Here is a 14,948-nt window from a genome sequence, read left to right as displayed (position 1 = left end):
GGGATGCCGCTCACCCCTGAGGACTGGCCAGGCACCTCAGGGTGCGGGTCACCCAGGAGGAAGGGGTGGGAACTGTGGGCACGATGCTCTCTCCGCAGACCTTCATTGACATTTGCAAAAAGCTGCCCGACACCAACATCGCCTCCCTCATCTTTGCGCTCGTCAGCGGTGTGGTGCTGACGGTGGTGAAGGAGCTCAACGCGCGTTACATGCACAAGATCCACTTCCCCATCCCCACGGAAGTGGTCGTGGTAGGTGCCTCGCCTGGGCGCCCCTGCCTGCCCCCGGTGCAGTGGGACGGCAAATCCCCTGGGATGCGGCGCTTCCTCTCTCCCAGCTCCTCAGCCTATGGGACCTGAGGTCCCCAAGGGAACTTGGGAGAGACTGGCCCCTCTTTATGGCCAATGCCCATTCTCCTCTGTGGGGTTGCAGGTGGTGATAGCGACAGCTATCTCTGGAAGCTTTAAGATGCCCCAGAAATACAACATGCAAATCGTGGGAGAGATCCAACTAGGGTGAGTCCAGTGGCCCAGACCCTGGCCCCACCCCCAGCTCATGGCCCACCCACCCAGGCCTGGGCTCAGAGACACGAGGACCTCTGTGAAAACGCCTTAGAAACTGTATGCCACTGAGCACGTGCGAACTGTCACTACTGACTTACTTACAGTCTTTACTCCTGAGAAGGCCCACATGCAGGCCAGCGCTGGCCGCCTTAGGCAAAGTGAGGCCGCTAACCAAGCCCCTCCCATCACGCCCTTGCTGGCTCCTCCCCCCGCAGAAAGGAAGCGCCAGGCCGAACCAAATCCATTTAGTATCTGGGCTGTGCCAGGCGCTTCTCTGGGCCCTGGGAGGGGGTGGGCAGTGCCTGTCTTGCAGCAGTGGAGCAGGCGGGGGAGGGAAGGTCCCACAGCCCTGAGGGCCTAGGTCTTCAGGTTTGCTAGTGTGAACAGTCCAGAATCTAGGTGTGAACAAGCAAGGCCCTGCCCTTCACCGGCTCCGTGCCCTCGGACGAGTGAAATCCCTTAAGCCTCGGTTTGCTCCTTTGTAACACAGGAGCCATGGTGCCTGCTGGGAGGGGTACCTGCCAGAAAGACCTTGGTGTGGAGCATGGGGGGAGCGGGGGGCGGGGGATGTCTGGCTGCTCCCTGCGAGCCCTCCCTGTCCTCACACCCTTGGACCCTGCGTCCTTTCTGGCTCCCCGGCAGGTTCCCCGCTCCAGTGTTGCCTGTGGTTTCCCAGTGGAAAGAAATGTTTGGCACAGCCTTCTCCCTGGCTATTGTGAGCTATGTCATCAACCTGGCCATGGGCCGGACCCTGGCCAACAAGCACGGCTACAACATAGATCCGAACCAGGTAACTCCGGCCACGCCAGCAGGGGCCACAGAAATCTTGGGGCTCCCTGGGCTGAGCTGAGACAAGGGGTAGGGGACTCTGGCCCCCACAAGATGGTAGGGCCACCCTCAGCTCCTGGGCCCGAGAGGCAGCCTGCACAGCTGCCTGCCTTCGGCCACTGCCTCCCCAGCCCTGCCCTGTTCCCGCAGGAGATCATTGCCCTGGGTTGCAGCAACTTCTTCGGCTCCTTCTTTAAAATCCACGTTATCTGCTGTGCTCTCTCGGTCACCCTGTCCGTGGACGCAGCTGGAGGGCGTTCCCAGGTGAGCTCTGTACTGGGGGACGGGAGGGAGGTGGCAGCAGAGCAGTGCTCCCCAAACCAGGCCAACTCTGCTCAGCCCTCCTCTCTCCTCCTCCGTCTCCACGCCACCAAAGGCAGCTGTTGGGAAAAAATCAACAGCAGGAGTTTCACCCCCACCTGTTTCCAACTCTCCCTGAATAGATCGCAAGCCTGTGCGTGTCTCTGGTTGTGATGGTCACCATGCTGGTCCTGGGGTCCTACCTGTACTCCCTCCCTAAGGTAGGAACCCGGCCCGAGAGCAGAAGACAAGACACTCCCATGAGGATAGTCCCTGAACGCTGGTGTGGCCCTTCACAGATCACAGGGTGCCGTCGCTGTCACACTCAGGCTCTGCCGAGATCTTAAAGCAGACGGTGCAGGCTTTACTCTCCCCATTGTACAGATGAGGGAAACTGAGGCTGAGAGTGTGCTCCATGCGTTCTGTCCGGAGTATGACAGCTCACAGGGCAGGGCTGGTCTCAAACTGCAGCCTTCTGTGAATGCCAGCACGCTATGGCCCCCTGGAGAGCTCAGGTGCAGGCCATTTAGGGTCAAGAGGCAAGAGAGGGCACAGATGGAAGCAGGGTGGAGCCCCTGGCTCTGGTGCCTGCTCACTGCAACCTAAGGCAGAGGGCAGGGGTTGGGAGTGGGGCTCTGCAGGGTGGTGACCTGGAACTCTAGCTCTGTCCTCCTGGGCCCAGGGTCAGGTAGTGGTGGAAACACAGGAGGAAGGGCACAGAGCGGGTGACCGGGGGCAATGCTGTGTTTCCCCAGTCTGTGCTAGGAGCGCTGATCTCTGTCAACCTCAAGAACTCCCTCAAGCAACTCGCCGACCCCTACTACCTGTGGAAGAAGAACAAACTGGACTGTGTAGGTACTGGGCAGCCAGGGCACCCTCTCCATCCCTGCCCTCCTCTGACCCACAGCCCTGCCAAGTAGCCCAGGCCTGATGCGGAGCCTTCTGGTCGGCTGCCACCCCCACCCCAGCACAGGGGTCAAGGGTCAGGTTTCTGAGTGAGGCGGCCTCTATCCAAACCCTCACTCTGATGTTCAGCTGGCTCTGTGGCCAAGAGCAAGTCCCTTAAACACTCTGACCCTCAGCTTCCCCATCTGCAAAGTGGGTATTTCACCCTCTCCACCCCTTAGGGTCGCTTATGAGGAAGAAATGACACAATGTGTGCAAGCTGCAGGTTGTCTGAATTGTGGTTTGCACGCAGTAAAATGTAGCCGTTGTTATTCCTGCAAATGCAACGCCAAAACAGAGGAAGAAAACAGTTCACACAAAGGGCCTAGAAAAAAGTAAAGCTGGAGGACCAGGGTCTGGGGCAAGTTGCTGCATTCCCCGGGGGTTCTGGTTCCTCACTTGGAAATGGAGGTGTGGTCATGGCTGTGTCATACACTGGTTCTGAGGATTAAATGAGCTCACGGTGGGAAAACACCAGGTAACCATAAACATTCGCATGCATGATGCACACCCCCCACCCCCACCGCCCTGCCTATGCCACTGTCAGCACTGATCATCTCCATGAAGCCCCACCAGCACCTGCGAGAAGGGATTTACTAACCCCCTTTAAAGATGATGAAACCAAGACTCAGATTGGTTAAGGAAATCATCAAAGACCGCAGAAGTAGGAAGTGTAGGGTGAAAGGCAGAGTTATGAAGAGAGAGGGAGACAGAGAAAGAGGTCTCCCATCCACTGGTTCACTCCCCAGATGGCCACACCAACGGAGCTGCACCGATCCGAAGCTGGGAGCCAGGATCTTCATCTGGGTCTCCCGTGTGGATGGCAGGGGCCCAAGCTTTCCCAGGTAGATTGGGAGCACAGCTCATATGCGATGTCGGTGTCACAGGTGGTGACTGAACAACACCGACCACAAGTCTGAGTTTTGAACTCCAAGCCTCTGAGCTGCCCTGGCTCCTAGGGAGACCAGCTCAGCCGCATGGTGCAGAGAAGGAATCCTAAAGCAAGAAAAGTGAGGGTCCATCGGGGTGCCCCAGGAAAGGGTGAGGACAGGGAGAGAACTTCAGCCCACCGGTCTGCTTTATGACCTCCAGCCCTCTGGCTGCTTGGCGAGAGCCCCTTACGCCCACGTAGTGCCCTGGTTCCCGTGTGAGCTTCACCACAGTTCCCTGTTGGTTTCCTTTCGAGGGACTGGGGTTTCCCTAAAAGGAAACAACTCTCAAAACCCGGTCCAGTCCTAAGCACCCACACAAGTAGGCCCAGGCTAACAGGCTGGGCATGTACAACTGGCTAATGAGATAGGGATACAGGGGCCCACGTTGTGGCACAGAGGGCAAAGCTGCTGCATGTGACACCGGCAGCATCCCATATGGGCGCCGGTTCAAGTCCCGGCTGCTCCACTTCTGACTCGGCGCCCTGTAAATGCGCCTGGGAAAAGCAGCAGAAGATGGCCCATGTGTTTGGGCCCCTGCACTCACATGGGAGACTCGGATGAAGATCCTAGTTTCTGGCTTCAGCCTGTCCCAGCCCTAGCTGTTGCGGCCATTTAGGGAGTGAACCAGTGGATGGAAGATTCTCTCTCTCTCTCTTTCTCTCTCCCTTTCCCTCTCTCTGTTACTCTGTCTTTCAAATAAATAAATAAATGTAAAAAAAAAAAAAAAAAAAAAAAAAGAAGGCCCACACAGGTCCTGGTTGCTGCCGAGGGCTCTCACTAGGCTGGAAACGTTCCAGTCCCCACCTGTTTAATCCTCGCAGGAAGCAGGTGTTGTAATTCCCCCTTTGTGGATTGGGAAACCGAGGCTCACATAGCTAGTAAGAGAATCGCATTTTGAACCCAAGCATGCTCTTTCTCTGTGTGTGCTGGGGTTGTCACTAAACAACAACAACAAAACAGACCAGACATGACAGCTGCACTCAGTTGCAGGGAGCAAATATGTCAGACGTTGCAAAATGTTTGAAGGCATTTAAAAGGGAGGGTGGGACTTGGCTAATCCAGGAAGACTTCCTGCAAGAGACAGCTTTCCCCAAGCCTGCTCTTGCTCTCTCCTCACAGTGTGTCTGGGTGGTCAGCTTCCTCTCCTCCTTCTTCCTGAGCCTGCCGTACGGGGTGGCCGTGGGGGTCACCTTCTCCGTCCTGGTGGTGGTCTTCCAGACCCAGTTGTAAGTAATGGCCTCTGTGTCCCAGGCGCAGCACAGGGGAGGGTTCCTGGGGCCTGGCTGAGCCCAAGGGCCTTCCAGCTTCCTGGCCTGAGCCTGGCCAGCCCGCTGCAGCCAGGACTGTGGCACAGGCTGGGCCATCTCCCTTCTCACATCCTAAAGCCCCAGAGGAGGCCAGTGTGGTCCTAGAGGGCTGGGGTCGGAGGGTGGGGAGAGAAAGTGAGGGAAGAATGGGTGGGAGAGACTCAGTGTCCTGCCAAAGGCACTGCCAGACCCCATGCCGTGGGACCCCAACCCCGGGAAGCCCTGGGTCTGAGGACAGCTGTGGGGTCCTCACTACACAAGGGGAGGTAGGAGGAGTCCAAGGCCACAGGGGCGCGGGGTCCACACCAGGACGAGAGGCAGGGAGTGGTGACCTCAGGGCCACTGAAACTTGTCACCTGTGTGCCACACATCCCTCTTCTCCCCTGAGTCCCATTTGGGGTCCTTATGAGGGGCCTGTCGGTCATCCCCCTGGCTGTGGGCTCAGCTGCAGGTGGTTAGGGTCTCCAGTGCAGAAAGGCCAGGACCCTGCTCCCTGGCTCCGCCCCCGCCCCGCCCCCAGCATCCTCCCAGACCTTCACATCACCAGCATTCACTTGAGTTCTTCTTTTCTTCTCTCCTCCAGTCGAAACGGTCATGCTCTGGCCCAGGTCGTGGACACGGACATTTATGTGAATCCCAAGGCCTATAGCAGGGTAGGTAATCCACACAGACCTGGGAGGCAGCAGGTGATGGCTCAAGTTCCTGCCACCCATGTGGGAGACCTGGATTGCCATCTGGGCTCCTGGGCGTGGCTGGCCCCATCCTAGCTGTTCAGGGACTCTGGGGAATGAATCAGTAGATGGTCGCCCTCTCTCTTTCTCCCCCTCTCCATCTATTCTTTCTCTACCTCTCAAATGAAAGAAGGAAAAAAAAAGCCCATCCATTTCTGTGATCTGAACTCAGTCTCTCCGCCCAGGTCCAGGAAATCGAGGGGATTAAGATCGTCACTTACTGCTCCCCTCTCTACTTCGCCAACTCAGAGATCTTCAGGCAAAAGATCATCTCCAAGGTAAGACTCAGTCTGTACCAGCGCGGGGCGGGGCGGGGGGGGGAGGCCACGCCCACAGAGGGTGGAGCTCAAGGTTGCTGCTGGCTGTCTCCCTGCAGACAGGTATGGATCCCCAGAAAGTATTACTGGCCAAGCAAAAACAGCTTCGGAAGCAGGAGAAGATGAGGACGATGCCCACACAACAGAGGGATTCGTTGTTCATGAAAACCAAGGTGACCTGAGGCCAGGGTCGGCCACCGTGCCCAGTGCCCCGCCCACTCTGCTCTTGCCCAGCATCCTGAGGGCACAGCTGGAGGTTTCTGTGAACTGGTGTCCCAGACCTTCCCCGTGGGGGAAGGGCTACCAGCTCTCAGGGTGACCGCGGAGCTCCCAAGGCCCCTGCCCATTTCCTGGCTGAGACAGGACGCTGCCCATGAGTTGGCTGTGGACTTGTGAAGATCCCCAGGTGGGGAGCAGCTGTGAATTTCCTGGGGCACTCAGCCAGCCCAGAGCTGGCGGCGCTGAGCAGGCTGGGGCTGTGAGCTCAGCTGTCTCCCAAGGGACTTCCTCCTAGAACACAGCGGGCTGGGACCAGCCTCTCTCGGAAGGGCCTCCCGACTTAGAATGATAGGACACCCGGCTTGCAGGCCCTGCCTAAGGGAGGGGTGCTGGGAGAGGCCTCACCTCCTCCACGTGGGCCAGCCCACCTCCACCTGCAGCCTGCGCACCAGGCTGGTGCAGCAGTCCTCACTGCTTCCCCTCCCCCCCGCAGACCGTCTCCCTGCAGGAACTCCAGCAGGACTTCGAGACCCCCTCCCCCACGGACCCCAACAACAACCAGACGCCCGCGAATGGCGCCAGCATATCGTACATCAACTTCAGCCCCGCCACCCCCTCGGCTGCCCAGGGCGAGCCCCCGGCCCCTGCTGAGCCCCTCAGTGAGCCTGACGCCACGCTGGCCAGCGTCCCGCCCTTCATCACTTTCCACACCCTCATCCTCGACCTGAGTGGGGTCAGCTTCGTGGACTTGATGGGCATCAAAGCCTTGGCCAAGGTGAGGCTCCCATACACTGCTATTCCTCTGAGCCCTCATTTCCACATGCCGAGGGAGGCTGAGGTCCTAAGGATCCCCTTTGCCCAGACTGGACCAGGACAGGGCATCCCAGTCCGAGCAGGCCCAGACAGCTGGCGACAATTAGTCGCTGGAGAGGGCATCAGAGCTTCAGGCCCTAATGTCACACCACGCCAGCAGAGGCCACCCCAAGTTCCCCACCCCGGGCCACCAGGGTCCTCTGAGCAGAGCCCAGCTTGGCCCTGGCTCACGGTCTGCACTCATCTGCCAGCCTAGGACAGGACAAGAAGTAACCCCAGAGGCCAAACAGCCTCAGGACACTGGAAAGGAGTGTGCCCACCTGATAGCTTTCTCTGGCCACTCTGATGGTGGGGCTCAGCCAACTTCAGGTGGCTCAGATGGAGGCCAGCCGGGGTGGGGTGGGCAGAGGGGCACAGAGGGTGTGCCGGCTGAGTCACCCTCAGCTGGGCAGAGAAGACCACTGCGCCCCCCCCACCCCACCTCGTGCCTCAGCCTGCTTCCCTGGCTGCAGCCCCTGCCTCTTTGCTGTGGCTTCTGCATTAAGCATCCAAGTGGGGAAAGAGGTGGGGGCTGGGGCTCAAAGTTACTGAAGGCCAGCTTGGCCCCACAGGAAAGGGCCCACGTTTCCGCCCGCAGCCGGCACTCCAGGTAGAAGTGGTGTGCTCTGCTGCTATTTTTACCTGCACTGCCGGGGCTCTCAGGCTTGCTTATTTGCTTGGCTTCCCCCTCTGAAGTGTGTTTTGTGAATCACCTCCGATACCCGCTTAGAACATTCCTTTTCTCTCCCCACTGGATTCTGGCAGCTGAGCTCCACGTACGAGAAGATCGGAGTGAGGGTCTTCTTGGTGAACATCCACGGTAAGACAGGGGGGACATTGAGGGTGTGGACGGCTGGCAAGGGGGCTGGGGTGCGTGGGAACAGGGTGCTGAGGCACCAAAGAGTGTGGTACCCCATGGTTCCCCCAAACTGCTGAGTGCCCATAGGAGCTTCTGATACAAGTGAAAAGACATTGGCCAGATTCTAGGAACACCCCCCAGGCCTCGCAGGCAGTGGTCGGGGAGGGGTCCTGGAGTTGGGGAGGGGAGGCTTGGATTCTGAGCTGCCCCATCATTAGCTTGCCAGGTATCCTTGGCCAAGTCTATCTGTCTCTGGATCTACTTTCATGCGTGTGGGAACGCTCTCTAAATTAGAGTCCACACATCTATACAAGCACAGAGCACACGCGCGCCCTGAGCGCCCAGGGAACACAGAAATGCGGTTTTAGAGGCACACCTTCTACGTACAGCCCGGAGGACCTGGCCACCGAACAGAAGCCACAGGAGAGAGGCAGGGGCTCCAGCCAAGGGCAGCCAGGGAAGCAGGCTGAGGCACGGGATTCACACATTTGCAAAGTGCAAGGACAAAGACAGGCAGCAAGTGTTCTCACGCACATGACGCTTGGGGCAGGGGGGTGAGGGGGGAGGGGGAAGCACCGCACACACGCCCAGCTTCTTGCAGAGGGTCGAGGGTCAGATCCCCTCCGACAGGGCTGCCCGTCCCAGATGTTGTGGGGCCCCCACTGGAGAGGGAATCTGTGACAGCCTGCTCCCGAGTTAGACTCCGTGGTCCTTCCACCCCCGCTGGACAACCCCCAGGAAACCATCCCCAGGAATCGGTCAGAGCTGTGCCCTGGAGATTGCAGGAAAGGTCTGGGGGAATGAGGAAAGATGGCATTCCCAAGTTCACGACGCCCCCTGTCGTCCAGAACTGATACTGCAATGCAGGAACAGCCCCTGGGGCCTGTCGGCCCTTCCCTCCCTGCCGCGGTCTCTCCAGCCTCCCCCACCCAGCTCCCGTCCACAATGGCTGTCTCCCTCCGAACACGGTCCCTCCTCCTTCCAGCCCAGGTGTACAATGACCTCAGCCACGGAGGCGTCTTCGACGACGGGTGTCTGAAGCGCCACCACATCTTCCCCAGCACACACGATGCCGTCCTCTTTGCCCAAGCAGATGCCCGAGAGGCGGCCCCAGGACACAGCTTCCCAGGGGTAAGGGCCCTGTGCCTGGAGTCCTAGGCACGAGAAAGAACACGGAGGGAGGTTTGAGTACTGCGTCAGCGCTGCCATCTCCCTTTTCTGAACATCGGTTTCCTTAGCTGTAGAATGGGCGCTGTCAGTTGCCATTAACTACCTCACGGGGTTTTGCTTTTGCTTTAGGATTCAATAATTGTATCTTTTATGTCACTTGAAAGCACGTTTTATATCGCAGAAGTCCTTTATTAGCATCAATTTGCTGATTGCACAAACACCCAGAGCTTAGCACACGATACCCAGTGTCCCGGCATCACCCATCCGCCTCTTTGGGGAGGCGGGGAGCGAGCCTGCCCCTTGTGATTCAGTGGACCTTGGAGAGCTCAGGCTGGTGGTGAGGGAAAAGGGCAGGCCGGGGTTTTAGCACAGCTTCTTGCATTTGATCTCCTAGCTCAGTGAGATATAGATAGCGCTGTCTAGACTCCAGAGAGATGAGGGGTCAGAAAAAGCCCACCCCATTGGGGTCCCTACCCAGGTATTCCCAGCCACACTCCACTCCCCAGAGGTCCCTCCTGGCCCAGCCAGGGCACAGCCCCTGCCCCTGACCCCTCGAGACTACCCCAGTCTTCTGTATAGTCCTCCCCACCCCCCACCGTGGTCTAAGAAAGACTTTGTTGGCCCTGGAGCAACGATTTGTTCTTTGCCTCAAGAGACCAATAGAAGGGAAGTCACCTGTTCCAAGCCCTGAGAGGCTGCCCTGGGGGGACCCAAGGCTCAGGCTCGGCCCTCTGCCCCCGGGGAGCCCCTGTTGCACAGGGCAAAGGCAGGAGCTCGGAACACAATCCGGGTTTTCCGTGTGGGTGGCAGGGAACTAAGTACTTGAGCCATCACCCGCTGCCTCCCCGGTGTGCATCGCCAGGAAGCAGAACTGGAACTCAAACCTGGCGTTCCGATATGGGAGGCAGGTGCCCAGGTGGCATCTTCGCTGCTGCACCTAACACCTACTCAGGGCAAAAGCATATCCGTGCATAGTCTTTTTTATAAGACGCATTTGATTTTTACTTTGAATTCCCCTCTTACGGGATCAGTTCATACATAGAAGCTGCACACAGTCCTTTCCAACAGCAGGAGGAGGGGAAAGCCTGCAAAGCCAGTCTGACTGTCCCACTTGACAGATTCCCAGAGGCAGGAGGGAATCCCTGAGTACCCCTTGCAAGCCAGGTGACTCCTCTGCCTCACCAGGCCTGCAAAGCAGGGCGGACCCTGATGCACCCCTCTCTGGTGTACGGGGAAGACCACAGCTGGCCCATACGGGGTGTGGCAGGTGATACAGGTGAAGGAAAGGACAAGAGGACAAGTGAGGTGGCAGGGAACGTGACGTCCACCCATGACTGCCACGGGTGCCTCTTCTGACCACCATGCACCAACTGGGTGGCTCAACACTGTGGCTCATCTGCACCTGCTTATCCCTTCCAGGTTCCCGAGGACAATGAACACTCCTTGTGCAACTCAGAGGAGGAGAGCCCCAGCTACTGGGACCTAGAGCAGGTGAGCCGAAGGCCGGGGGCTGCAGGGTGGCAGGGGGCATGAGAGGATGGGAAGAGACCTTCCCAAAAAAGGCATTCACTGGGCCCTCTCACCTCCAGGCCAGAGCAGTCACCTTGCAGGCAGCCGCGCCGCGTTTCCTCCTCCTCTTTCTTTTAATAGCAGATCTTAATTCTTCTCCCTCCCTGAAAGGCAGTGGGGGATGGGAGAGTCCCTGGACCCAGTCCTGGAGAACTGATATCTATTCTTAACTCCCAGGTCAGCCGGGTGATCTTAGGCAGGCCACAGGCACTGCTGGGCCGCCAGGTGTTAGCATCTCTGAAATAATGGAAATGTGCAGGATGCTCGTCCCATACAAGATTAGTGGGGAAATCCTTAGCCCCCCAAAGATGGGGGGGCATTTGTTTTTCCATTAATTCAACAGGCATTTAAGGAGTGTGTGCTTCTTGCCTGAGGGGTGCAGAGTGAGCGTAGGCAGTGAAACCAAGAATCCTGCCCTTAGGGAACCGCTCTCCTGGTAGAACCTGGTGAATTCTAAGGGTGCAAATGAACGGCTATTGCATGTGGACAAATGAATGATGAAGGATGAAATGCTACACAGATATGATGGGTTAGTGTTCCCACGGGGCCCACGACAATTTAGCGCTGTCCCAGTGCCCTGAATTACAAGGAACCAGGGGACCAGGTTTACAGAAATCTGGCTTGGATCTATTAGAAATTGCATCTCTTGGCCGGTGCAGCGGCTCACTAGGCTAATCCTTCGCATTGTGGCGCCGGCACACCGGGTTCTAGTCCCGGTCGGGGCGCCGGATTCTGTCCCGGTTGCCCCTCTTCCAGGCCAGCTCTCTGCTGTGGCCAGGGAGTGCAGTGGAGGATGGCCCAAGTCCTTGGGCCCTGCACCCCATGGGAGACCAGGAGAAGCACCTGGCTCCTGCCATCAGATCAGTGCGGTGCGCCGGCCGCGGCGGCCATTGGAGGGTGAACCAATGGCAAGAGGAAGACCTTTCTCTCTGTCTCTCTCTCTCACTGTCCACTCTGCCTGTCAAAAAATAAATAAATAAATAAATAAATAGAAATTGCATCTCTTGCTGCTTCCTGCTCTTGCTGGTCTAAGTTCTGCATTCCCCGAACACATCTCTGAATGTGCTAAGGGCAGGTGGAGGCCTTGGCAGACAGCAGGAATCACAGAGATCCATCCGGCAGACTGACTTCTGCACCCCTTGGGACCTCCAGCACATCCCAAGGTCATCAAAGAGGGAAAGAGCCTCAGAGCTCGCCCGGGTCCAACCCTCGTTTTCCCCGCTGGAGAAAGTGAAGCTGAAAACCAGGGGCTGGCTGGTGGACGCAGCATCCTGGAAGCGGCTCTCCGTCAGGTCCAGCACGGTCTCCTGCCCCCACCGCTGCAGCTCACCTCTGAGGAGGACCCTGCCTCTCCCTGTCCACGCACCTCACGCTCACGGCGCCTCCTCCTGGCCAGAGGCCCCAAGGGTCACCTCTTGGCTGTGGCCACTCCCACAGGTGTAACGCTCTCCCTTCCCGCCCCTTTTCCTTGCAGGAAATGTTCGGGAGCATGTTTCACACGGAGACCTTGACTGCCCTGTGAGGGCCCAGTCGTGCCCACGCCGCCTGCGGAGCGCCTGGCACCGGGGACTGCCGTGCTGGACAAGCCTGGATCACACAGAGGGACTGGGACAGGAGAGCGTGCCCATGGGACCTGGCTCCTGTCTCCCCCTCCTCCTCCTCTCTCCTTCCCCTGCCTCCGCCCTGCAGCTCTAGAGGGAGCCATTGCAGCGGGAACCTGCCCTGAGAGGTGGGAACTCACTCTTCGCCCCTCCAGACCCTCACTTGGGCCCTGGCCAACCCTGAGCAGGCCTTAGGCTTCCTCGACCCCTCCCACCATGCCCTCCCTTCCCGTGGCAGCTGAGAGAACCTGGACTTCGGGATTGCACGAAGGAGCCAAGAACAGAAGGCCGATTCCGCTGCGCTCACCTGCTGCACAAGCTCCATAAAGGGTGCTCGGCTTGTAGGGCTGGGTATCAGATGGTGTGAGGCCATCACAGGACTCAGGATAGCCTTGGTGGGGACCCTGTGACCTGCCCTCCAGCTGCCTCAACTCTGTCCCTGGTCACTCTGCACCCCTGGGACCGTGTGCTCCTCACAACCCAGGAGGCTGCATCTTGGGGTTAATGCCCCTTTTTCCTCTTCCAAAGGCTACTAAGACCTGCACTGCTGTTGAGCTCATAGGACTCCAGCCTGGGCAGCGGCCATGGCCCTCCAGCCCATCAGAGCTACCTCCCCCGGGGCAGCCCACCAAGGGGCCACCTCAGCCTTCTGAAACTTCACACACACACACACACACACACACACACACACACACACACTCAGGGGCAGCTCCCGTCCATTAAGGCTGGGTAGGAACCTGAAAAGGGCAAAGGCGGCTGGCAGAACCTTCTGGCAATCTAGTGGCAGGTACCAGTTGTTCTGCACAGCAACTTGAGGGGTGCTAGTGCCAACCCAGGGCAAACTGGTAGGTCCAGGGCCTGACAGTTCCCCTGATCTCAGCGCCCATCAGAGGAATGCCTCCCTCAGCAGAAGGGCCAAAAGCCAGCATTTTAACTCTCCCTTATAGGCTCACCAACTGGAGCCATGATGAGGTCCTTCTAGCAGGTGAGAGAGGCCACCCCTCCACACCCCAGGACCAGCCGGTTTATCCAGATGAGCTCTCGCTCCACCTTAACCACCCTAGGGCCTGGGTCTTCTTCTCGGAAAGAATGAACACAGGAGTTAAGTCCTCCATGTCTACAGGGACGTCACTAGTCAACCTCACTGCTGACTTGAAAATAAATAGGTTCCACGTGCACGTGTTTTGTAAAAATTCCCAGGGAAGTGCACAGAAAATCCGGCCTCTCCTCCCTGTTCCTCTAAATCTCCTTCCACGGAATGGCCCCTGCCGCAACAGGTTGGCTGGCCCAGCCTGGGAACACATCCCAACCCCGAATGTTGGCCTGGCCTGCGTTATGTGCCTGTGTGTTGAGTGAGCCGCTCAGCTACTGAGTCTTCTGAGGGTTAAGGGACCGGGTGCGGGCAAGGAGCCAGCACATTCTTGGCCCGTGAGCCTTGCTCCTCTGTGAATTCATTACGCCATGTGGCTGCCAATGGAACTCAAAACTTGGAAGGCAGAAGACAATGTTATCTGGGATTCACCGTGCCCAGCACTTGAAGTGCCGAATTCCAGGAGGACCAGAACCTTAGCCAATGACAACTCACCCTCCCCTGCTCCACCTCCTCCAAAGTCCAGCTCAGGCCCAGCAGGCAGGGGAAGGTCACAGAGCCTCAGCACAGCCCAAGTCACGGTGCCCCTTTGAAGCAAGTGTCCAGGTCCCTTGAGGACTTCGTGGGGTGACCCCAGAACTGAAAGGGATTGCTGACTCGCAGTGGCCTGGCACTGGGGCTCAAGGAGGAATCTGCAACCTGTCCAGGGCCCAAGGACACGGAGTCTCTAGTGGTGGTGTGATTGCAAAGTCACGGAGCAGAGGGAAGACACTGAAGAAAGCTTCACTGCTGGAATATTCTGGAAAGAACACAAATGTCGCCCAGATCGCTCCTGTGGACATGACTGGGGCAGGGAGGGAGTTGGCACAGTGGTGGAATTATCCAGAATTTCAATACTTTTGAATGTGCTTAGTAGCACTGACCTGTGATGATATGATTTCTGGGGAAGCTTCTCTACTGCTATTTGTATAATTTATTTAATTTAAATGCCATTCTCCTTTTGTTCACTTTGGTAATAAAGTGGTTTTGCAACATGAAGAAAGGCATGCATTGGGGTGGTTTTACAGAGAGGCAAAACAAGTCACCGCCAAGGACAGCTGGCCTGGCCTTGCACTGCCCCGAGGAGCAGCAGGCACCGAGAGTCCTCCTTGAATCTCCGCGGGTTCACTCCTGCGAGTGGAGACACTTCCAGATCCAGCTGGAGAGTAGGGAGCAGGGAGAGGAGACTGGGCGGGGAGATCCCACTCCCAAGGCCAGGTCCAAGAGCGCACCTGTGCTGTGTGGCCACGAGGGAAGTCAAGCCCCCTCCTCCCTCTGCACTCCCTTCACTCAATCACCCTTTCACCTTCCTGAGCTGTTAAAAGCCAGTCCCCCCAACACTCAGCAAAGCCTTGGGATCCTTGGCTTGCAGGACACTCAGTGTAGCCCTGCCTTTCACAGCCCTGTTGGTGAGACAGCAACAGGACTCAAGCATCCCACAGGCTGGGCTGACCCTCAGCTGTGTTCACTAACAGTAGGGAAGCGAGGGAGACAAGAGGCATTGCAGAAAACCGAAGAGCAAAGCAATGAAGGAGACAGAAACAGGACAACGGGAAAGGAGACAATGGATCCACAAGATAGAGAGTCAGGGACTGGGAGAGGGAGAGCAGGCTGAAAGAGGATATC

The 14,948-nt window shown here is 57.8% G+C and overlaps 1 protein-coding gene across 1 annotated transcript in view; it reads left to right on the top strand.

The window, feature by feature from the left end:
• The window catches only part of SLC26A9 (solute carrier family 26 member 9), a 28,890-nt gene extending 14,543 nt beyond the window's left edge, over positions 1-14,347 (top strand). The window contains exons 7-21 of the mRNA XM_008268506.5: positions 99-251; positions 433-515; positions 1,206-1,353; positions 1,542-1,655; positions 1,835-1,912; positions 2,447-2,542; positions 4,688-4,794; positions 5,459-5,528; positions 5,792-5,884; positions 5,983-6,096; positions 6,636-6,917; positions 7,760-7,814; positions 8,839-8,984; positions 10,443-10,514; positions 12,067-14,347. Coding sequence (XP_008266728.1) covers positions 99-251; positions 433-515; positions 1,206-1,353; positions 1,542-1,655; positions 1,835-1,912; positions 2,447-2,542; positions 4,688-4,794; positions 5,459-5,528; positions 5,792-5,884; positions 5,983-6,096; positions 6,636-6,917; positions 7,760-7,814; positions 8,839-8,984; positions 10,443-10,514; positions 12,067-12,114 — 1,659 coding nt within the window. The 3' untranslated portion in view covers positions 12,115-14,347. The remainder of the gene's footprint in view (positions 1-98; positions 252-432; positions 516-1,205; positions 1,354-1,541; positions 1,656-1,834; positions 1,913-2,446; positions 2,543-4,687; positions 4,795-5,458; positions 5,529-5,791; positions 5,885-5,982; positions 6,097-6,635; positions 6,918-7,759; positions 7,815-8,838; positions 8,985-10,442; positions 10,515-12,066) is intronic.
• Positions 14,348-14,948: the final 601 nt, after the last annotated feature.

This window comes from Oryctolagus cuniculus, chromosome 13 (genome assembly GCF_051225735.1).
Source record: "Oryctolagus cuniculus isolate XC-2025 breed Fujian yellow rabbit chromosome 13, ASM5122573v1, whole genome shotgun sequence".
NCBI classification, from domain to species: domain Eukaryota; kingdom Metazoa; phylum Chordata; class Mammalia; order Lagomorpha; family Leporidae; genus Oryctolagus; species Oryctolagus cuniculus.
The sequence above is the reverse complement of the archived record's forward strand: the minus strand, read 5'-3'. Positions and strand labels throughout refer to the sequence as shown.